This window comes from Dipteris shenzhenensis, chromosome 32 (assembly GCF_047967505.1).
Source record: "Dipteris shenzhenensis isolate YYH24624 ecotype China chromosome 32, Dip_SZ_1.0, whole genome shotgun sequence".
Lineage (NCBI taxonomy): Eukaryota > Viridiplantae > Streptophyta > Polypodiopsida > Gleicheniales > Dipteridaceae > Dipteris > Dipteris shenzhenensis.
This window is the reverse complement of record NC_141627.1, coordinates 28,765,351-28,788,918: the sequence shown is the minus strand read 5'-3', so window position 1 is coordinate 28,788,918 and position 23,568 is coordinate 28,765,351. Positions and strand designations below refer to the sequence as shown.

At 43.7% G+C, this 23,568-nt stretch overlaps 1 protein-coding gene across 6 annotated transcripts; it reads left to right on the top strand.

Annotated features, from left to right (window-relative positions):
- Positions 1-313: 313 nt before the first annotated feature.
- LOC147880568 (uncharacterized) lies at positions 314-23,568 on the top strand. Of its 6 annotated transcripts, none has more exons than XR_015540602.1 (11): positions 314-958; positions 1,054-1,138; positions 11,896-12,159; positions 12,464-12,766; positions 12,885-12,989; positions 18,314-18,413; positions 18,529-18,851; positions 18,995-19,180; positions 21,697-21,819; positions 22,982-23,179; positions 23,265-23,568. XR_015540602.1 is itself a non-coding variant. In XM_087371274.1 (11 exons), the coding sequence occupies exons 1-10, from the start codon at positions 432-434 to the stop codon at positions 23,090-23,092; spliced, it is 2,127 nt and encodes a 708-aa protein (XP_087227400.1). In that variant the 5' UTR covers positions 314-431; the 3' UTR covers positions 23,093-23,110; positions 23,265-23,568. The 6 variants fall into 6 exon arrangements, 5 of the variants coding, with proteins under 5 accessions (XP_087227400.1, XP_087227401.1, XP_087227398.1 ...); XM_087371274.1 differs by having other exon boundaries at positions 22,982-23,110; XM_087371275.1 differs by having other exon boundaries at positions 22,982-23,118.

The window sequence follows — 23,568 nt, the reverse complement described above, 5'->3', positions numbered from 1 at the left end:
CAACAAGGTCAAACCGAGAGAATCGAACTCAGGTTGGTGAATGAGCAAACCCTCTGAGGTTAGGTTCACACTGGGTGGCAACCATCCTTTGAAATGATATGTGAGGGGCTGCCATCCTAGGTGCCATCCTAGGTGCACCAATTGAAGAGCATGCACTTTACACATTGACGACAACTTGGGCAGGAAAGGTTGTGCGGCATGTATGTGTAGATAGGCAAGAGATGGGCATTGATTGTGATTCGGCGCCATCCCGCACATGGAAGACCAATCAAGTGTCTGAACAACATGTGAGTCGAAGGATGGCCACGCTGCCGAGCGGAGTGCAGGTGTGAACGCAACCTGATGAGTTACCATTGGTGTGCTCTCTAACACAATGTTGACCTAGGGACATAATATAGAAAATGGGGAACACTTCAAGGAAGTGATTGGCTATGGCGAGCTTGAAGCTCCTCATACCAATGCTTCAATTGCAGCTGCCTCCTCACTCTCCTTCTTCATCATCATCCTCACACAATCAGCCATTGCATCGCCTTCCCTGCCTCTCCCTAAGCACTTCTCACTCCCCCTTCCACATATCCATCTCCTCCTTCCGTCTCCATTTTCCCAGCAATTCCATCGACCAATCGAGCTCCGAGAACTCCCCCACTTCCAGCCCCCTTAGCCTCGATAATCCTTCCACTTCTGGCCAGGATGCCTCCAGTTATTCAAATGTCGATGCATCCACTTCCTTCCGTTACGTTCCCAATGTTTTCCCCCGGAAGAAGAAGAGGCGGCCCGACATAGCTGCACAGAGTGGCCGGCTGGAGAGTAGTCCTGCTGTCCAGAGGCTCAATGGGGCCTTGTCCACGTACCTAGGCTCCGAGCCTCGTAGACGAGAGAGACTGCTTAATCCACAGGACCGTCTAGCTGCCGTGGAGTCGGTTATAACTGCTCAAAGCTTGCTCTCTGCACTGGATGGGTAAAGCCTCTCTGTAAGGTTCAGGGGAATTTCCACAGTGCTGAGACGCTCTGACTTCCTTGTGTTAAACTAATGTCTGTCATGGGTGTTAACAGAGTTCGCTTCAAGCTGGACCACTCGGATTTCAATGTTATCCTGCGCAGGTTTGGAGAATTAGAGAAGTGGAAACAAGCGGTTCTGGTAATCGTCTAATCAAATTGGGTTTCTTCTCTACAATTGAGCGGGCCCGATTGCTGCAGGGGGCCAAGCTGTTAATTTTGTATTCTCAGTCGCTTAAGACTCATCTCGGAACGTCACACGGGCGGTCAAATGAAAAGTGCCACATACAATCCTGGTCACGATGTTAAACTTCTCCACATTTGTAAACACAATGCAAAACGTTTCCACACGTACATGAACTACAACAGTTTCTCCTGCTTTTCTATAAGTTCTGAAGATGGTAAGAAACATAATGATAGTCTTTCCAAAATGTAGGCTTTAAGGGTCATCACAATTCTCCATACATCACAAAGAGCCTATCCTTTATTCTGACATGTACCAATGGAACATAGAGAAAACCAATCACGAAGTAACCAACCCTCCTTATGTATCTACACATACTAAAAGAATCATCCAAATCTACAAACCGTTAAACAACGGGCCAAAAAGGATTGTCCATTAAACCATCCCTCTAGGGTCTCAACCTATGACACAGACTTGCACCATTGTTGGTAAGATTTGCATCTTCCAAACAACTTTGGTGGTCTTGCCTTCAATGAAAATAGCTAGCCCAGGTTTAAGGAAACATCAACATGATGTATGTGTATCTTTGAGAGCATATGTTTATACTATGGTCTACACCCATAGTTGGGCGTAGATGACGTATGTGGGGATGTCATAGTAGCTAGTCCTTGCTATGCGTGATGGAGTTTATTGTTTTCAACGTTGTGACTGTGGACTATGTGTTGTGTTTTCACAAAAGAGTTTGAGCATGTTCCTAGAGTATGGCTGCAACGGAGCTACAAGGCTCCTTTAAGGGAGAAAAAAGATGGGAAAGTACATGAAGGGCTGCCAAAGACAAGATGTGGGGAATCTTGGGCCGGTTGTGGATAGACCTGGGAAGCCCACCAATGCTTCTCGTGCAGAGGGATGGCCTCAGGGCCTCAAGGTTGTTGCCGCACCAAAAGCAGGCCCATTGGAGGGCGGATAGCCTGGACGTCTACCATACTAGACAAGAGAGGGAAAGAGGTAGAAGGGGGTGAAACTAGCAACGGAAGGGAATATCATGGGTGCCTTGGGACAGACAGGCTGCTCTCGACGGTACTTGGCTTAGATGGGGGAGGAAGGGATGAGGAGGACAAGGTGAACAGAAGAGAGGTAGAATAGTCATAGAGAAGGGGTGGGTAGAAGCAAAATGGTTCAGAGGGGGAGCAAGGTGGGGAAGGGAGAGGTAGCCAAAGTGGAGGTGGAAGGCTGGGACAAGGAAGCTAGCAATCTAGGTCAGGCTGCAAATGCAACTTGTGAGGCTATCTCATTAAGGCAAACTCAGAAGATATTGGGATTCAATAAAAAGTACCAACTCTTTTATCGCCTTATAACCAAACTCTATCAAGCTAGCTATAAATCTAATATTTCATTCTTATACTAGCATAGATAGAATTGCAACATCACTTTGTCAATGTGAAACTTTTGAGCATTGTTCTAAAGTTAGTGTCTTGTTTTGACGAAAAATTAGGTGGCGGATATTCTAATCAAAGTGCTTGCAAAGATTGAAGCAAGATAAGTTTTTGAACAGGGTGGGCGCTAACTGAAATCCATTATTTATCAAAGGGAGGTGTTAAAAATGCTATTGAGGGATAAATATTTAATTTATTCATTTACCCTTGACATGGAAATGTTCATTCTTGTCCATTCAAACGAGACCCAATGGCCATGATACTTAGAGCAATGAGCAAGAGTGAGAGTGAGGAAACGTAAATATACTGAATAGAAGAGTGGAATGAGTGAGTACAACTAATGAGTGAGGGGTTTTGTCTATGTGACAAAACCCTATCCTATCCACTAACCGTAGTTAGGGATTGGACTATGGTTAGGGGGAAAAACCTCAATGAGGGAAAAGTGCCCCTAACCTACTTATTACAATACATTGGCCACTACCTAGAATATAATAATAATTCTAACAGTTGAACCTTAGGGCCTAGGCTATGAAATCCTAAATGACCAAATAGAGAGTGCATTGGTTAGAGATTTTAAAGGGATGATGAGAAGATGAGCGTATTGTAGGGAAGCATCATTAGCAAGGAAGCAAGGAGACAGCAAGAAGTGGAGCTATAGGACTGTATTGCAGCAGTCAAGTGCAAAACAAAGTATAAGTAAATTGAAAGTACAAGCCTATGAAGGCTGCCCTAAACCCTAGAAGTGGAGACAGCAAGAAGTGGAGCTATAGGACTGTATTGCAGCAGTCAAGTGCAAAACAAAGTATAAGTAAATTGAAAGTACAAGCCTATGAAGGCTGCCCTAAACCCTAGAGTGGTCAACTCATGGGGCAACCCATATTATAAGAGTTGACTTAGTTATTAATGAACCAATAGGACTAGAACTCACTAGCTAGTACTAGCCTACAAGGCCATACCACATGCCAAACCTAACAAATCCCCCTCCATGTTATGGGTGAAGTACTTTGGAAACATCTTAGAGTACATGTTTATCCAAAAGGATATAGCAACCTATGGAAGTACAGGGATGGCAAAATCACGTAACGAATGGAATCAAGGGTAAAGCTTGCCGAAAAGGAACTAGGGTCTTGAAAGCACCTTGATGAAGATATCTGCCAATTTGTCTTGTGTCAAAACATAAGACAAGTAAATATACCTTGCTGATAGTCTCTCTCTAACATGGTGAATTGTGATAAGTGAACCTCAATGTGCTTAGTACATGCACGAAATAGCGGATTCCGTGCAATGGCTAAAGCACTCGGAGTGTCAGAGTAGATAGTGAGGAGAGATGTCTAACCAAATCTCAAGATTTGCAAGGAGGTTCCGTGGCTAGATACGTCCCACTGTGGCTGTAGGCTGCTTTTTGCTGAACCAAGAGATGCATGAAGTTGCAAGCAGAAAATAGTTGCCACTCTATGATACCATAGTGTCATAGCATCCAGCCCAATCATAATCTGTGAAAGCATGTAGAGTAATTGAAGAATGGTGGCCATAGAGAAGGCCCAAGCGTTGAGTGCCTTTCAAGTATTGGAAGTCAGGCTTCACAGCCTGCCAAATGCTGTGTAACAGGACTATGCATGAATCTGCTCAACTGGGAAACAACATACTGAAGATCCGGCCATGAGTGGCATCATAGGGCTCAATGGCATCATTCATAGAGAAACTCAACAGGTGTAGAAACTGGTTTGCAGTCCTCAAAATGAAATATGTGTAGGAGCTGTCCAATGTATTTAAACTGACTCATCAGAATACCCCCCTCAACATGAGCAAATTGAATGCCAAGCTAGAAGTGTCGCGGGCCCAAATTTGTCATAGCAAATGACTGCTGCAAATCAGCCTTAAAGGCTGCAATATGCTGATGGAAGGTCTGGTGAAGGGCATATCATCAACATGTGAATCATCAAGTCGGCATCACCCTTGCAGACATAGATACTGCTCTGTACGGCTGTTCTGAGAACCCAAGCTGATAAGATGTTTATGAATCTTGGCATACCAAGACTTGGGTGCCTGCTTCAAACCATATAGAGCCTCGTTGAACCGCCATGCTTTTCAGACCCTTTGACTTCAAAACTAGGAGGCTGAGAGATAAAAACTTCCTCTTGCAAATCTCCATTGAGGAAAGTAGTTTTGATGTCAAGCTGATGTACTTACCAATGATGATGCGATGCTATTGCAATGACACATATGATGGTAGTAATGCATGACATGGGTGCTTAGCCTTTTGCAACAAGGTGGGCTTTGTAGCGCTCAACACTGCCATCAGCCTTCCTTTTGAGTTTGTTGTTCTTAGAGCACGCTTGCCTTTTAGGCAAGTGACACAACTCCCAAGCGTCATTCTGATGGATTGACTCTTGCCAGATTTCATAGGATCCATCCAATCTTTGCTGTCAAAAGCATCCTTACGACACAGTGGCTCTTCATTGCAAGCGGTAGCAACCAATGCAACTTCCACTAAGTGTCCCTGCATGTGATGAGAGGCTGCCTCAAACAGAGGCTCAGCTTGTTTACTGTCCCTCAATGTGTCTAATAGCCATCTAGAGACTGTTTTCTGTTGTCTTGTGGCAGCCCTCTTTTCGTCACTGTTAGCTTGATCAATGTGAGGCAATTCAGGCTGAAAATCAGATCCTGTTTGTGGCTGTAAAGCACCTGCTTGTGTCTGAGTTGGGGCTTCCATGGACTCATCAAAATCTGATGCAGACTTTAGCAGGAAGAAAGTCTAACTCACTCTCTCTCCTCACAAATAAGTCACTCTCTCTACTCACAAATAACTGAACTGAGGGAGGAATATAAAGGGCCTCTGAAGAGGGAAACAAAAAACGAATATATGTCTGCCCAATACACTGCAAAAAGGAAAGAGAGAATACTGTAGCTGAGATTTGACAAAGATAGATGCAAAGTGCTAATAGTTGAGAAAACAGCCTTATGCTTTGACTTTTTGTGGCTAAAAAATAAAGATCATGATATCGGTTTTAAAAAGAAAAGATACACAAAGGTAGTAATTGTTGACGATGTTTCTCTTGGATAGATTTTCTTTTAGATAATCTTTACATCACAATAGGTGATTCTTCAACAAATTATAGGAATCCCCACGGGCACTAATTGTGCTGTCTTTTTAGCAAACTTTTATCTTTTCACTTATGAATTTGAGTTTATTCAACGTCTTATTTCTATCAATACCTGCCCTCTCATTTTACATAAGCTTAGCCAAGTTAGGCGTTTTATAGATGATTTATTTGTATCAGATGTTCCTAACTTTCAAGACTTTATGTACAAAGACACTTAAGCTGAATCTATCCTCGTGACTCTTGTGAACTGAATTGCACTTCAAGGGGGGATTCTTGTGTTTTCTTAGATCTTAGACTTTCTCAATCTACCATAGGATTAGAGGTTGATATTTACGATAAACGCGAACAACTTGAATATAGTGGCTTACACATTATAAAAATGCCTCACATTGACTCAAACATTTATGATTTGGCAAAATATGGAGTGATTTCTTCCCAATTCCATAGATTTTCCCGCCTTTGTACAACTAAGGAGTCTTTTATCACTCAATGTAGTAATTTGATCACTTAACTATTACACAAGAGGTGTATGTACTATGTTTAGAATGATTGAACATAAGCTGAAAACAAAAAGCGGGGAGCTGAATAGCCCGTTTTTCTTTTAGTTTCAAAAGAGAGTTTGATTGAGTATGCTTGTGCTTTCTAAGTTAGGACTGTAATTTTGCCTCTTTGTAGGAAGCGATACATAAGTGTAAAGGGTCCTTTTAGCTTTTTATGTTTTAAATAAGAGTGAGAGAGAGTGAGAGAGAGAGAGAGAGAGAGAGAGCGCGTTAATTCCAGTTTTTTGGAAGATTTTGTTTTTTGTTTCTTGACTTGCTTGTTTATTTTTGCTTAGTCACCTTCTTCCTTTCTTCTTCATTTCTTGTTTTCTTTCTCTTTTGTTTATTTGACGTACTTTAGTAAGCACTGGGTTTGCCTAAGAGACTCCACGGGTCTTTAGAAACCCAGTATAGCTGCTTATGCTTGGGCACTGATGACGATATAAGTGTTGCTTTGCTTGCTAAGTATGTCTTCCTTTTGTTTTTCATAAAAGTTTTTGTTTACCTCTTTTTTCTTCTCTTTCATTTTCCCTTTTATTTTCTGTGTAGATTTTTGGTCTTTAGAACAACAAAAAATCTAAATTTATATGATTGGACTTATTCTAGTCTTATAAAGGTATAAAAAGGGAATAAACCTCACTCTAGAGGGCTGCTGTGAGGCAGTCCCTGTTTGCTGCTGTACTGGACTGAGCCAGGCTGATAGAACCTGTGAAGGGGCGGGGAGAGACTGCTGGACTGCTGCACCTATCCTGTCCCTGATCCTGGCCTGTAGAACTACTGCTGGCTGAAGGGCTAGAAGCTCTGAAGGTGGATGAAATGATGGGCCAAGGGGCTGCCCTTATATGAGCCCCTTGGGCCCTAGATCTAGACGGACTAGGGCTGATATCTGTCCCAACCAGTACCGACTGGTGGGTTGGCTGCAGCCAACCACTGACTGCCATGTGGTTGTTGATGTGGCAGCACTGTACTTGCTGATGTGGGATTGTACACCTGTTAATGTGGCTTCCCTCCGCAGCTGATGACGTGGCTACCTGCATGGCTTGCCTGTGTGGCAGTTCACGCAATAGTCAGCATGCCACGGGATGAGGATGTCCGTGACATCCCCTTTGGTTGAAACTCAAACTAGGGTATGGAAAAGGCCTCCTTGTCTGCTGAAAGGAGGTTGGGATAATTTGTGAACACACAACCTTCTACAGCTGTTCTAGAGCTGGACGCCACTATTGGAGCAGTGCTACTGTGTTTCCAACCTGGGCGACCATTTTTTAGCTGCTGCAGCTCAGTTTCGACCTGTTTGTTGCTGCTGCTCCTGTTCTGTACCTGGCCGCCTTCATCTGAAGCCTCTACACAGCTGATCGACTGATTTTTGGATGGTTTTTTGCTGTTTTTCTAGTGCTGTCAGCTGTTTTTATGCATTTGCGTGCAGCCCCAACATTTGCACAGCATTTCAGATCTGTTTATGGTGAATTTTCCTGCAGCAAAACAGGCACTTACTAGTCGACTTATTTTGGGGATTGGGGTTTTTGACAGATTCCAAAACAAAGCAATACACAGCCACCTGTTAGGCGACTGTTTTGGGACTGTTTTTGGGGTTTTTGCAGGAGGTTTTTGGCGTGATACAGAGCACATACATTTGCAGGTGTTTGGAGCAGTTTTCACTGCTTGCTTGATTTAAACTCCTTAATGAGGGCCATGCCCTCACTCTTCAACCCATTGTGCCTCATCGGAGCCCTTGTGTTGGAACTTAACTGCATACAAGCGCTTATGATTGCCTGCCCCTTTCTTGAACCGAGGAAGCAAGATTTGCTCGGGCTTGATCTCCTTTGCCTTATCAACAATCTCGGGCTGCTCCACATCTAGAAGTGTTGCTAGTACTGGACCCACATATGGCTTGAGCCACGACACATGCAAAAGTGGATGCATGGTCGATATCAAAGGTAACTGCAACTTCATGGCCACATCGTTGATGACTTTGATGATCGGAAAGGCTGATTGGGGGGCCTGATATGGCTGACCCCAGTAGTAGGTCTGGCCCGACCAGCTGGTCGGCTGTCCCAGGCTAGACCAACCCTATAAAGGGCCTGCCAGGGCACCTAGGGTCTTCCCCAAGGCTGCCCCTAGCAGCCCACTCAAATTGGCCTACCAGCCCTCTACTCTCTCCCTATCCTAGCCTAAAAGGGGGCGGGCACACCCACCATAGAAGCCCTCTCTCACTAGATCTGCACTTGAGATGCCCTCAACTCTAACACCCTCTCTGCAGCTCATGTTGTAGAATGAACGGAGAGAGCCGGCTGATGAAGATGCCATCATAGACTCTCCAGCAAGAAATGTCCCGGAATATAGCTTCTCGAAGAAATATCATCGGATACTCCAAAAAAGTCTTGTATTCTGTAATATCTGTGAGGCTCCAGCTCATTGCACTCTATTATTTTTGCTCACGTTTTATGTTTATAGTTTTGGGTATTTTTTGTCATCAAACACTGATAGTGACAATTTTCGAAAGAGCAATGTGTATGAGAAGATGATGTATTTTGGGAAATATGAGAGAGTTGTATTTTTAGTGTGTGAGGCTTTAGCTCACTGCACTCCATTATTTTTTCTCTCATGTTTTATGTTTATAGTTTTGGATATTTTTGTCATTCAAGCAATTGAACCTAACCCCACTAACCTAACCACCTCCGTTAATTTTAACCACATACTCAACCAAGGTTCAAGACATTCAACCATGGTTAATTTTGATCTTTGCCACATGTCACTCTGCTACACCTTAGAGAAGACTTTGGATTTCTGAGGATGATGGCGATCGATGGCCGGTGGTGACTCTTGCTTCTGGGCTGCGTCGTCAGTTCGATGGGAGCCTGGCCTTGCCTCACCTTTCTACCTTGCTATGTGAATGTTAGGAAAGTTGCCTTCTCTAGTAGTTGCCTCCATTTCTTCTCCTGCCATTCCTCTATTGCTCCAACCACACTGATAGTGACAATTTTTGAAAGATCAATATGTATGGGAAGATGATGTATTATGGGAAAAGTCTTTATGAAAGGTGGTGGATTTCTCAGCCGGCTACAAGTTTGATACTTTACAGATGATTCAACCATTTGGTTGAAAAAATAACAACCGAAACATAAAGAAAAAGCACTTTGGACTGCTTTTTCTGCGTGGATTTACATGCAGGATTTTCAAGTGCAAATTTAAGGCCCAAGCTGGTGGATTTTGACAGAGATTGATGAACACCAAGGTCATAGGGAACTGAGGAATGATTTAAAGTTGTCCTATTGATTATTTCCAGATTCCGCACCGTTTGGGAGATATGGGCCTCCAAACAGGGTTACTTTTCCATTGTATAAAAAAAAAAGAGAACATGCAAATTTGCAACTGTGCTCTATTTTTGAAGCAAGGGGATTGTTTTGGAAAAAAGCAGGATCACACTTCAAAAAGATAGTTTTCTGAAGATGAAAGGGATTCTAGGAAATGCAGAGATTTTGGCCATAGCTCCTCGCGCACGGATTTTGAGACAGATTTTTGAGAGATCTAGATTTTCACTTCTGAACTGAAGATTCAGAAAGAGATTGAGATTTCGATTTTGACTTGGCTGGCCTAAACAAGCCGCAAGGTTGAGATCTAGATTGGGATTGAGATTCTGATGCCTACCCCGGTTGAGATTGTGATTGTGATTGTGATTGAGATTGAGATTGAGATATTGAAGGTAGGGCTCGAGGGTGGTTGGGCAGAACTTTCTTCCTGGAGGAAATATTTCCTTTGTAAAGGATTTTCTTTGAATAAAGATACTCTTTTCTCTTTAGTTCAAATGATCTCGAGTTCAGTAATTTGGCACGTCTCAATATCCCAAGCCAGTCGCTATGGATTCCCAATGGAGAAAGATAAACTGTGGAATACACCACGTGCAATAATATGTCAGGGAACTCATCGCATAAGGAAACCCTCTACAATAAACTCGAGCTTCTCGGTCCATAGTCACCATGACCTGAAACAATGAACCCCGATCACGTCTGGTCCATAGCTCCACAGTGTGTCCTGTGCCTACCAGACTATTAATTGAATAGGATCAGAAGCAACCCATCCTTCCTTCCACATGTCCTCTCTAGCTGTGACTCGTAGGGGGAGACTTCTATTGTCAGAAAGCTGGTATTATCTTGCGGTCTGAGGCAATCTTTACTACAGCTTATCATAACCTTGGTCTTTCCAAGGTCAACTGTCAAGCCTCTCTCTCTGTAAAACACCTCTAGGGCCTTCAGATGTCTCTGTAATCCCTTTGTTGAAGATGATATGAGGACTATGTTGTCTGCATATAGCAGTATCTGTATCATCAAATCATCCAGTAGTGATCCCTCACCTCCTAAGTCGTCAATAAATGATGTGATCTTGTCAATGGTAAGCTCGAAGAGAGTTGGTGAAAGGGGGCATCTCTGCTTTACTCTGGTCGTGCTCTCAATCTAATCTGATAGGCCTCCTAGGGCACGCACTCTCCCTTAAAAGAACTTGTATAGGCTCATCACCTCCCAAATCATGACCTCCGGAATATGCATCTCTTGAAGTTCTTGATTATATGAGATCGTGTGACAGTGTCGAAGGCCTTCCGAAAGTCTACAAAGCTAATGTAGACTTTTTGGGATCTCGACCTCGCATCCTCAATGATAGCCCCGTATGGTGACGGTGTGTTCTAGGGTGGAGTGCTGTCTTTGGAATCCTGCTTGTTCTGGAGCCCGCTACCGCTGTGCCTCTGTGTAGCCGTTGAGAGAGAGAGAGAGAGAGAGAGAAACGTGTTACTGTCTTTGGGAGGCCTCCCGGGCCTATGAGACAAAGTACAATCACAAAGATAACCCATACAAGCCACTATGGGCTGAAGCAGAGGGCTTGCTAAGGCCGTTTGCTGATTACTATGCTAAAACCAAACTCAAAGTACAAGAAATCAAAACTAGTACTCATACTCAGAGAGAGAGAGAGAGAGAGAGAGAGAGAGATTAACATGTCGTATCATACCATATCATGTACTATCTAAAGTAGGAAGAGAGCTGAAACTGGGACCGGAACCTGGCACTGTGGTGGCTCGTCTATAAGCGGCGAAAATTTCTCGGATCTGCGTCTATCCGACCATCTCACATTGGTGGTGGAGGGGGACATGGTCTCCTCGATCTTTGGACCCATTGAGCAATGTTCAGAGTGACCCCTCGTCTCGAGCCTCTGAGGAAAGCTGTGATAAGTCGGATCTCAACCGAGTGTGCTTTGCTCGCTCTCTGTGTCACGGGTAGCCTCTGCAATCCTTTCTCGGCAATCCATACTACCCGCATATCAGCTAGCTCCACCCCACCGTGTCCTAGAGCTGACTCAAATGCATAGAAATCTGTGGCATGCCGCTGTGTCTAGTCAACCTCTGTATCCTGTGGTTTGGTCCCCTCCTGCTACTACCTGACCTGTCGTAGCAGGGTCTCCTTGTGTCGGAGCATCAGATAGAGCCCAATGTAGACGTAGTCATGGAAGTGGATTAATTGCGATAGTGGGCCACATCCTGTTAGAGACAGTGGTATCGCCCCCGGATTGAGAGAGATCGAGAGATCGAGAGAGAGAGAGAGAGAGAGAGAGAGACTTTGTGATTTTTATTTCAAAGACCATATTTTTTATTTCAGGTCTTTGACTGGATGAAAGTCAATAAGAAGCTTATACCTTCGACTGTGACAAGTTTTATTTCAATGATGGGAAAAGCAGGCTTGCCAGAGAAATCTCTACGTGCCTACAAAGGGCTCACAGATTCCGATATGAGGCGAAACAAGTTCATCTGCAATGCACTTTTCAAAATACTAATAGAATCTGAGGATGTGGAGAAGGCTTTCAATTTGTTTGATGAGATCAAAGTGGATGGTTTCATCCCAGATCTTTACACGTATAGTACAGTAAGATTGCTAAATACTCTGTGTTTTGGACTACAAAAAATCCTACTATGGAGATTGATCTGCTTTTGAAATGATTGAGAGATTTTGCATTGTAGATGTTGTACTTGGTCACACATGAACAAAAGAGGTTATCAAGGATAAGATTCTTATTTTGTTTTAAAAAAAAGGATTAAGACAGTGCTGAAGAGCAATGCTTGCTATTGAGGCACACATCAACTCTAAATTCTGGAATGGATGTGTGTAACTGTCGAGAAGTATTCAATGTAAATGACTCTAAGAATTGCCGCCTTGTTTTGTGATAAAGTTGATTTCAGGATGTGCGAGGCATCAATGTGCATACACAAAAGCAGAGAGCTTGATGGAAGAGATGTCGGATCGGGGTCTGAAGCCAGATTCTTTTATTTATGAATCACTTCTTAATTTGTGTGCACATTTTGGTCTGGAGGATGAAGCAGTATCTTTATTTGAAAAAATGAAGGCAGACAAAATTTCCCCAAATATTTTTCACTACTCTTCGTTGCTAGATATGTATGTGGTACGAGGTAGGCCTGATGAAGCAAAAAAAGTGTTCCAAAAAATGAAGGAGGCAGGGTTCCCCATGAATCAGGTGTGTGAGTTCAATACGTCTTTCTTAGAGCTTGCCAGACTTCTGCTCCTGATTTTGCACTTGGAATTTGTATAATGCCTGATGTGATAGTTTTGGTATACCTTTTTATCTTATGTAGGTTATGCTGACCACCCTGCTAAAGGCATATTGCAATGGTGGGATGCTGGGAAAAGCAAATACTCTTTTTGAGGAAATGCAAAATCTAGGATTTTGCCCAGAAAATGTGGGTTGAGCAACAACCCAACCCTCTGCCATAAGTATCTCTATTACATCATAATGCAATCTTTTCAGGTGGGGAGGAGTTGGGGAAGCTTGTGTGGGCTTTAACATTGTAGCCACAAGTATTCATCCAAACTGCATGAAAAGAAGTGACTCTGTCACTGTTGCTATTTGCAATTGAATGTCTATGAGCTCAAAATTGCCTTGCATTGACCCCACCATGCACAAAGCCTCAGGTGGACCAGCATGGTTCTTGGGCCTGCTCAGCAATGTTTTCATCATGGGCACGGAAACCTGAAGGTGTGCTGTTGAGAGACATGCAATTGATGTGTTTTGCATGTGGATGTGCTGGCTATCAGTTTCACAGACCATCAGGGCAGATAAGCCAGTGTGATCAAGGACAAGAAGTTATAAGGAAATGCATTCGTAGGAGGATTGAGAGCGTAGTTGAAGCAGAGGTGGGGTGAGGCATGAATGCACCACCATGAGGATCCTAACTAGAGAAGTTAGCGGCAGCAAAAGCCAGCTCTGCCTTTTGGTGGAGCTAGTGTAGGAGCCATCCAACAGCTCAACATTGAGAAACCACACCCCTCACCACACCCTGTTTTTTAATTCAATTTTTACAATTACAATGGACCCCTACAAAACATGCACAGACCCATCTAAAAAACTAAAATATAAAATCCCATTTGTGTACTGTACCATATGAAACGTTTGCACTGTACCGTACAGTAATTTAAATATTGTACGTGTAACAAAACTACCTTGAACTTTAATCCTGAGAAAGTGATGTTGCGGCTGCCTGGATCCCCCTCTTCAGGATTACGTAATCATGGAGGCCCAACACGTGATGAATTTCTCTCTGGTAAGTGCCTGTGTAAATATATTTGCAGAGTTTGCCTCCATACAAGTAAAACGCTTCAAGACCATGATGAAGCCTCACAGACTGCTCATGTAGCAGCCATATACTTAAGGCAACGGTTGGCTGCTTTCTAGTGACCAGTCTGCATATCCCTCTTTTTGGGACTATCCCTTGGTTTGTCATATTGAAACTACTGATGAAGCTCTTGTAGGATGGAGAGAGGAAGGTGAGAAAGAAAGAAAGTCTATTAATGTCCATGAGAGACCAACAGGTCTATGGAAGAACAACATATGACTCCGAATTCTAAGATACCTACATTATGGTTTGCAAATGAAAATCATTAACGGCCATACAATGGAGGGTCTTTGATTTGGATTTGAACTCCTTGATGAGGGCCACACCCTGACTATACACTCCCATTTCCCATCCTTCCTAGTAGCCTTGACCTTGGCTTATTCCGTTATTTGGTCGGACTTCGAATTGGTGCCACCATCGTGCTCCCAAGATGACCTGAGTAGGTGCAACCCTGAGTGGCCGACTGTGTACCCACCCTGAGATCTTCAAAGTGGCTGAAGCTTACCTGCATGTTGCTCTCTATCTACTGCCCTGGAAATGCACCATTCAAGGTCATTGGTTCCGTTTGCGTAAGAGGCAATTGAGCCTTCTGAGTTGCTTTGGTGGAGATGATGTCCTCGGAACTTTCTAAGTCTGCCAGGATAAGGACCTTCTGACCATTGACCTGTCCATAAAACTGAAACATATTGGGAACCTGATAAGGCTCCCCCTTCTGCTGAGCTTCAAGCTCTTGGATGACTAATGAGGTTGTCCTTGTAGTCTGTTGTTCATCAAGCTCCTCAATGACTACTGAGGTTGTTGAAGCTGTTGCTGAACCACTTGAGGTATCCAAGTACCCGCCATAGCCATTGCTATTCTTCGCCATCCAGCTCTTCTTCTGCTGCCCATTCCCACCATCACCTGGTGCGGAATCCTGGTACTTCTTACTATTGACTTGCTTGGATCCTTGACCCTTGTGCATGAGCTCAAAATTCTGAGCAAGCTCATATGCACACTTAAAATCCCATGGCCTAAAACTTCTGACATACCATTGGATGTATGTACGCAGCCCATGGAGAAATTTGCTCAGATTTTGACTATCCTCCAACTGCAATTGTATAAACACCTGAGTGAACTTATTGGCATAATGATTCATCATCTCGGTGTCTCCCTAGCGTAGCTCGTAGAACTGACTCTGGAGCCTGTCCAGGTACTACGGTGGCAGGAACTGGGATCGAAGATCTTTCACGAATTCCGTCCAGCTGTAGAGAGTGTCTCCTCGTCTGCATCATAGTGGTCCTTCTACCACTTGAGCCACCAGGTGACGGCTTCGCGTGTGAGGTGCATGGATGCTAGGATGCACCGTTCATTGTCCTTCGTAGGCATCACTAAAAAATAGCTTTTGAATTGATTGAGCGGGGAAGTCAACACTAAGGGTTCCTACTTACCATCGTACCGTGTGAAGTTGAGCTTCCTCGGAATAGAAGGCTTGGCTGGAGGTGAAAGTCTCTCCTTTTCTCGCCCCTCTGGTTGAAGTAGAGAAATGAGAAGCTGCCGATCCCGTTCTTCCTTCTCTTCTCGAGCAGTATGTTCTCGCGGTCTCGGAGTTCCTTGCCTTCTCAAGCCTCTCGATCGCGTTCGTCTTTTGCTTCCCGAGCTGCCCTTTCAGCTTCTCGAGCTTTCCGATTGCGTTCTTCTTTTGCTTCCTGAGCTGCCCTTTTGGCTTCTCGAGCTTCCCGATCGCGTTCTTCTTTTGCTTCTTGAGCTGCCCTTTCGGCTTCTCAAGCTTCCACGTACGGGTTTTTTCTTCCCCAAAAGCAGCATAAGAACCTTGAAATCTGCACCAAAATAGGTCCCTTTGGTGCATAACAGCTCCTGAGGTGCACTTGAGAATGCACACAGCTTCGAACAGCTGGCTCAGGGAGGCAGCTGCAGGAAAACAGCTCAGCCGAAGCTGTAGATAGAGTTTTCCCGCGACAGAGATGTTTATAGACGAGGGTCGGCCTGGTCTGGTCGCTGAAATTCACTGACCAGGTTGGCCTGTTCAGGGCAGGTTACTGCCTAGATAAAAGAGGGCATTCAGCCCATATTTCACATCCCGCTGAAGCCCTTCCTAGAAGGCATGCAGGAGCAGAAATAGGATGCCTTCCTTTGGTTTCATACTTCAGTTTTGTTCAGTCCTTTCATACTGTATTTTGCCAAGCAATCTGCTAGATGTTTGTGGCTTCATTCTGAAGCATTCCTGCCACTCTTGTGGTGACAATAAACCGAGATAGTACCATTGCTGCTATGTCTTGTGCAATTCATTGTTGTATGTGGGTTGACAATCACGGTATTGTTGAGTGTGTATTGGAGAGAGCCGGTCTTTGTTATCTGCTGTGCACAGGTGCATGATTCAGCACTTCAAATTCTGACAGATACAGCCAATACAGAGTATTTCTGCTCCTTGTCATCAGCCACCTTCTCGGTAGCCTCCAGCATACCTCTTCCATAACATATATATCTATTTGTTCTGGCTGCTGTCGCTTCTTACTCAGAGAACAGCTATTTATTTTCCTAAGCCGACTTTGATTTATCTAACAGTGTCTCTACATATCTTGGGATTGTTCACTTTACAAGAGGTATACGTGCGTTTAGTGAGCGGTTCAGAATTAGGGTGAGGAAGCTATCTGTGTGAGCGCCATCTATTTAGTTGGTATATAATTGGTTCCTATTCTCACACTGAAATTCACAAGCATCTCACTGTAAGTAAGCCCATGCCTGATGGAATATTAGGGTCAATGAGCCGCCATAAGAGGAGGAAAAAGGGGTTTGACACTTGTAGAAGTATAGATGAGTGTCACATTGGCACATAGAGGGACAGAGACAGGCTGACGTGTGGGCAGCACAGGAGCATGATTGCCCACCTAGCAGGCTGAACAGTCCACGTGGACTGCCATGAAGCTGCCCATTCTTGGGGCTGCCATGGGCCAAGAGGGAGGGGTTATGGGCTTGGTATTAAGCCCAGCAAAGAGCTGAGTAGTGCAGACTGGCTGGGGCTCAGCCCAACAGTAGGAACCTACAAGAGGGCCCTTTGTAGGCTGCACTTGTCAACCAGCAGGTCAGCCAGGTCTGCTGGAGTCAGTAACAAGCAGGAGGGGTTGGCTGTAGGTCGGCCAATAACTAGTTTTAGGGCATGCCAGTCAGCTAGCATCATCCCTATAAGGGCCTCCATTGGGGACGCATTTGGAATTCACTCAGGGCACTCAGTGTAGGTTAGCAAACCTTGTTGAGGAACAAGTGAAGGCGCATAGGGTTACGGGTAGTCAGCCGGGCTCTTCCTTGAGCAGCTAAACGTATGAAGAAGCACGGGGCAGTAGGGAGATTTACATGGCAGAAGGTGCTTCATATGGAGCCTGTGGTGGTGCCATACCTCTGCTTTGATTTCCAGAAGGTGGTGTTACACTTCAGGGCAGGTTTTGCACTTGATTCTACATATCTATAAATGGTGTTTTGGCTGTACATAGCTGTGTATTTCTGTTGGAAATATTGTAATACTTACGGCAGTGGCCACTGTATTAATTAGTTATGAGGGCTAGAGGCAATTTTTCCTTCTAAGGTTTCCCCCCTAGCCACAATTAGTGATTGAGTTTAGGTCTGTGTGGGTTTTACCACTCGTCTGGTTTAACCTAGGTTTTAGGGTTTTGTCATGTTGACCGCCTTTTGTATCTTCATTCTTGCAACTTCATTTCAACAGAGCTCCACATTTTCTCTTCCTCCACCATCTCCATCTCTCACATTTGGTATAAGAGCCTGCCGGTGACCCAGCCCTGCGCTCCCCACTCCATTCCAAGCTTGGCCCTGGAAATAAGGTTGAGTTATTTATCGTCCTTAAGTTTTGTTTGTGAACGTTTTCAAAAGTGTGGACCTAGGATAAGCATGATGGTATCACTTACATTTTAGTCGATTTAGAGCTTACCACTAGGAGGCTATGTGCTTGTCCAATGAGGGAGATGGCTTATCCTAGATGTAAAAAAACTGTATAGAACCCTCCAGCAATTGTTTGTGCTGCAGCAGCAGATGCTGTGAAGCTTGCTTAGCAGTGCCTAACTTGAAGTCCAAATGATGATTTTGGTTTCATCAAGATCTTATGGATGCTCAATATGTGGACTTATGAAATTGCTATGTACATAGCTGTGGTTTCTAGTTTTCCCACATTACCGAGCATGATGGTTATAGATGGTTATTGACAAAAGACATAGCTGCACTTTGTTAAAGATGGTTCTCGTATCCATTATAGATGGTTATTGACAAAAGACATAGCTGCACTTTGTTAAAGCATAATTAAAATCTTCAATGTTGTATCATGAAATATATTTTTCCTCCCTAAACATCTGATAATCACTCACTCACATGCTGGTTTAGGATTGTAGGTACCTTACCATCATATGATGGATCTCTATTGCAAGGCTCAAAAGGTAGAGGAGGCACACTTACTTTTTGAAGATATGAAGGAAAAGTGTATAGATCCAGGTATATGTTGTTTTGTTTTGCAGTTTAATAAGGTTTGAGCGGGCAATTATGGTAATATATAAAACTATAGTGTTATTGCATATATTTATGGAAGCTTGGTGGTATATGCTTGCAGGAAGCCATGGATATTGCATTCTTATAAGAGCGTATTCAAAGCTGGGAAAAGTGGATAAGGTGGAAGCCCTAACAGAAGAAGTCGAGAGCAGAGAGCAAGGCATTTCAGATCTAGTCCTTTTCAATACGCTCTTGAAATCTTATTGTGATCTAAGGATGATGGACATGACTATGAGGATTCTGAAAAGGATGGATGAACGGTCTGTGGCTCCAGATCTTACAACTTTCAACATCCTCATATGTTATTTTTGTAATGAAGCACTGTTTGACCTTGCTTTTCGCACACTTGATGATCTCAAAGCGAGAGAGCTACGTGCAGACTTGGTACGCCATGTGTGTATTAATAGACAAATTTACTGTTAATAATTGGAAAAGGTTAGTCATGGAGGCTTTTGAAAACAAAGTTTGCTAACATAGGCTGAATTAGAAATATAATGTGACAGGATATTACTTAATTTCCTTTGCAGGACAGCTATGGTCCACTTGTTGCAGGGCTTGCTCAATCTGGGAAAGTTAGCGAGGCCATTACGCTTTTTGCAGAAATGAAGGAAGCTCAAATTACATCTTCATCATTTGTTTTTGAATCTTTGATCGTTGCTCTTTGCAAAGAGGGGAGGGCAGATGAAGCGTTGATATATCTTAAAGAAATGCTGGTAAGGTCCTAATGTGAATTTGTTCAATTTCTTGTATGTTTGACTATGTATGTCTGGCAGATTGAAAAAATATAGAGCGTGCAGCCAAGGTGGGGGCTTTTCCCCAGAAAATTGTCATATGAGTAGGTTGTGGAACAAGCGATTCCTATTCTGGAATGACCATGTGTAGATAGGGCTTTGTCTAAGGATCTTAGTTGTTAAAATCGTTGCTTTGAAATAAATATGTGCTTGGTTTCCCTTTCGAGTGATAAGACTTATGTCCTTTTCATCCCAACCGATTTGTGGCACTGCCTTCTTGAGTTGGGTAATCTTTTCCTCATCAATGCATTCCTCTTCCTCTTCCATTTCAAAATAGCTAAGGCAACTATCTTGCAATTCCCCAATACGTAAAATCTTATTGCTATGGCTTGCTGCTCTCTTACCTCTGTATGAACATCACATTTGACGATCTTGTTATGTATTGTTGCTGTAATTCCCTGTCCCATGGATTTAAGCTGAGTGGTGACCATTTCTTGGACCTCTTGGCTACAAGCTGTGGTGTAGGAGTTGCAGTATTGCATTGCTGTAGGACTTCTTGGATTACCTCTTGTTTGCCTTCATTCTTCATTTCTGAAACTGTCTTCTCCAGGGAAGCAATGCAGAGCTTTGCACCTCTGAGTTCTTGTTGTAGGAAGTAGATCCGCTCATGTGGATCAAGCTTGCTTTGAAATCTGTGGAAAGTCAAGGCATAAGGAGAAGGTGTGGATGCAATGGCAGCGTAGGATGGCTTCTCGTTAGTTGGAGTCGATGGAAAAAGCTTTGTCTTCGGGAACTCCATGCTGGGAAAGACCTGTGCAATCCGGGACCCCTTTGTTGAAGCTACACCCCAGACTGAGCCAAGGCTCAGCTCAGCGTGAGGTTGGGTTGGACGACGACCCCCCTGTTGTAGCGAGACCTGCTGCGGGAGCTAGGCTTTGCTGTGGGCTAGCGGGAGAGAGAGAGAGAGAGAGAGAGAGAGAGAGAGAGAGAGAGGCTGAGCGGGTGAGTGGGGGCTGAGGTGGAGAGGCTGAGCGGAGGGGAGGCGGAGCGGGGAGGCTGAGCGGAGGGGAGGCTGAGCACAGAGAGAGAGAGAGAGAGAAAGAAAGTCTATTAACGTCCACAGGAGACCAAGAGGTCTATGGGACAACATGAAAGCCATCTAGTACATCAGCTTAGGGAGGGTGCAGGGCAGCTCCCAAGGAGTGCAAAAGCAGCTCCATTTATTTAGAGAGTACCTATATTGTAGCCTAGATAAAACATACACACATATATATAGTTGGCCTTACATCAGTTTAAGACTGAGAGTCTTTTGGTTTTGATTTAAACTCTCTAATGAGTGCTATCCCGTCCCGGTAGACTGCCCATTTACCATCCTTCCTGGCAGCCCGAACCTTTGCTAATTCCTTTGCCTTATCCTTTAGTTGAGCCTTGGTGAGTTCCTCGGTTATCCATATCTTTGTCCCTTTCAGCTTGTGAGATTGTCGCAGAACTTTTATACGTATGTCTCGTGAGTTGAACGTAATGATAGCATGGCCATTATGTTGATCGATATGAACTACTCGAGCTTCACCGTCATCATCTGGGTTGTCAGGATTGTCATCGACATCTGCTGTCCAGTGAACAGTAGGCATGGCTGTTTGGACATGTGCTAAGGTATCACTAAAAGATTCATCTTCTTTATACCATCCATATGGAAGCCCCTCAATTCTGATTTTCAAAGCATTATCCTTTCTAGCTGCATGTTCTTTAATCTCTTCCTGAATATCAGCTTTGTTGACCTTTGCATCAAACTCCACAGGCACTTCTTGCTTGGCTGTCTGCATTTCGGTATGAACTAGATTCTTGACTGCAGAGACTATTTGGGGGGTAGGGGGGGAAGCATTGCATGACTTTATAACCTCGTCAATGACTTCCTTCTTGCCAGGTCCTTCCAAGACTTGAATTCTAGCTATGGCATCTGTTAGCTGCATCCTCAGCTCTCTCACTTGATCCTGTAGGAAGTAAATTTGTTCATGATATCCAAGAATTGGTCGGTCAAAAGACCACCTCGTTCATATATATGTGCATACGGGGAAGGCGTCCTGGCTGCCACTGTGGAGGCTGCTGGAGTGGAAGGGGTTTTTGAAGAGGAGGAAGGTAGGCTGGGCCATGTTTTGTTGGCCATATCTCCTGTTACCCCCTGGTTGAGCTAACCCCCTAGCTGGGCTGGGGGTTCAGCCCAGCTAGGGGTACCTAATTCAAGAGCTTGCTACAACCAGCTAGGGGAGCAGGGAGCAGAAGCAGAACGGGAGCAAGAGGTACGGGCAAGAGAGAAAGAGAGAGGCTGTTTTATAAGTGAAATAGCTAGGGAAGCTCAAATTGAATTTCGTGTGTTCCGATGGAGTGGTGTGCTCTGCTCAAAGACCACTATTTCTACAGTTCAAGTTGTACTGTCAAAACCTAAAATGAAAACAAAATATGCTTTTCAAGTCTAATGGGCAATTATTGGCACATAACAGGACAGCGATATGTCTCCAGTGCCAAGTTGCTTGGAGAATCTTTTCATCCTGATGGGAAGCCAGATTGACCTTCTACGTAAGATCCTTGAAGGAAATATGATGCCTCTTCTTGATCTGAAACAAGTAAGTGTGAAGTTCTCATCCCTTGTATCAAAATAGCACATTACATAGAATCTGGAATTGAAAAACGAACAAGATGTAGAATGAATTGGGTGACAATGATAATAAAGCTTCTGGCAATTCGCTGACAATTGGTGATTGCATAGCATTTGTTTTTGTTAACTTTTGATTAAAACGTTGTTAACCAATCTTAGTGTGAAATAGGGATGCCTGTATTCGACCATGCTTTGATCTAAAGCATGTGAAATAGGGTGCAATGCAGGAATTGGTTTTTCAAATGGTGCTAGAAAAAGAGAATACAAATCTATGCATTGGGGAAACAGTTGAAGAAATCAGAAAATGTTGCGGTTGAGGAAAAGTGGTGCCCTGCAAATGGGCTTGCTTGGATTCCATATATGAAAGGAGGTAGAGGGAAAGTAGTGTAATGCATCAGGGACTAGATGTTGGAATAATAAACCTCCTTGTGAGGACTTTTTATATCTTTTGGAGAGGGTTACTGTGACAAACCTCTTTGAATGGTTACAATTAAATAAGAACCTTAGGAATCACAAGGTGGACAAGGTGATGCCTTGGAACAACAATAGAGGAGAAAATGAAACTATGAAGCCTAGAGGAGGATTAGCGACCTTGTCTCAACTAGACGAGTTATAAAAGCTGTCCTCAATGAGTATCTAGGAGGGAAGGTGATTAAAGTAATTGTAATGTAAGGGTATCACAAGTGGAGGGTGGTAGAATATTTTCATTCAACAAACGCAATCATTGGGTTGGCTAATTCTCAAGTTCTAGATTAGTGGATCAGCATTGTGGAAAGGACAGAGATAATGTAGGTTTTAACATCAAAGCAGAGAGGACGATTCTTGGAGCAACTGTGTATCTAAATGGACTTTACGAAATGTGCAATATTCTCAGGATGGGTTTACAAGCAGAGAGGTAGAAACAGAGTCAAACAACTGAAGAGATAGAAATAGGATCATGGCTAGGTTTGAAGGTGCAAGATCTCTTCAAGATGTATATGTGAGATTGCTCTGAGAGATCATGTTATTAATGTTAGACGTCTTGTGGAAAAATATGTGGTCAGTCTGATAGCCCATTGATTGAATGGGTTTCTGCATTAGTTTTTGTAAAATGGATGAAAAAATAAATTGGATGTTAATACACTGTGCAGGTCGATTTTGGTGTTGTTCTTTCTGCATACAGAGAGCAAGGCTATGAGGATGCGATCCCAATATTCTTTGACTACATTGGAGAGGGTCGTATTGGTAAAAGCAATGAGTAAAGTGCTTACAAGAAGAAGGTCAGAAAGTAAGAGTAGATTCTAAAGATGGCAACAAGGACATAATCAGTCCTGTGAAGTCCTGCTGTGGTTGTCTGTAATCACTCGTTTCGGGAATTTCATTTGCCTTTGGAGTTGCCAGCAAATCTTGCTCATTTGTTTTTCTGGGTCACAGATGCCACATCATAGCTGGGAAAATCTGGAGCGTGTTAACTAGGTCTTAACAGGGGGAGGTTGGTAAAAATGTCATCTGAAGTTAATCAGTATGGCATACAAACAGTTGGTCTCAAGGACAAATGATTTTTGACAGTAAGCACTTCAGACTAAAAGGAAAACTAGGTCGATTGGGACCAGGATTGTGGAAACCACGAACTAGTAGTGCACAGGCATGTGGTTAAGCCCGTTTGCAGATGATGAGTGGAATGTCTAGCTCAGTGCGATGCCATGCCTGGGTTATTTGTAGACCTTTTATAATAGAA

Excerpts from the sequence above, each read along its gene's own strand:
- LOC147880568 (XM_087371274.1), top strand. The coding sequence starts at position 432 with ATGGCGAGCTTGAAGCTCCTCATACCAATGCTTCAATTGCAGCTGCCT. Across the intron at positions 18,852-18,994 it reads GAGAGCTACGTGCAGACTTG|GACAGCTATGGTCCACTTGT; the intron begins GTACGCCATGTG and ends TTTCCTTTGCAG. Across the intron at positions 21,820-22,981 it reads CTCTTCTTGATCTGAAACAA|GTCGATTTTGGTGTTGTTCT; the intron begins GTAAGTGTGAAG and ends TACACTGTGCAG.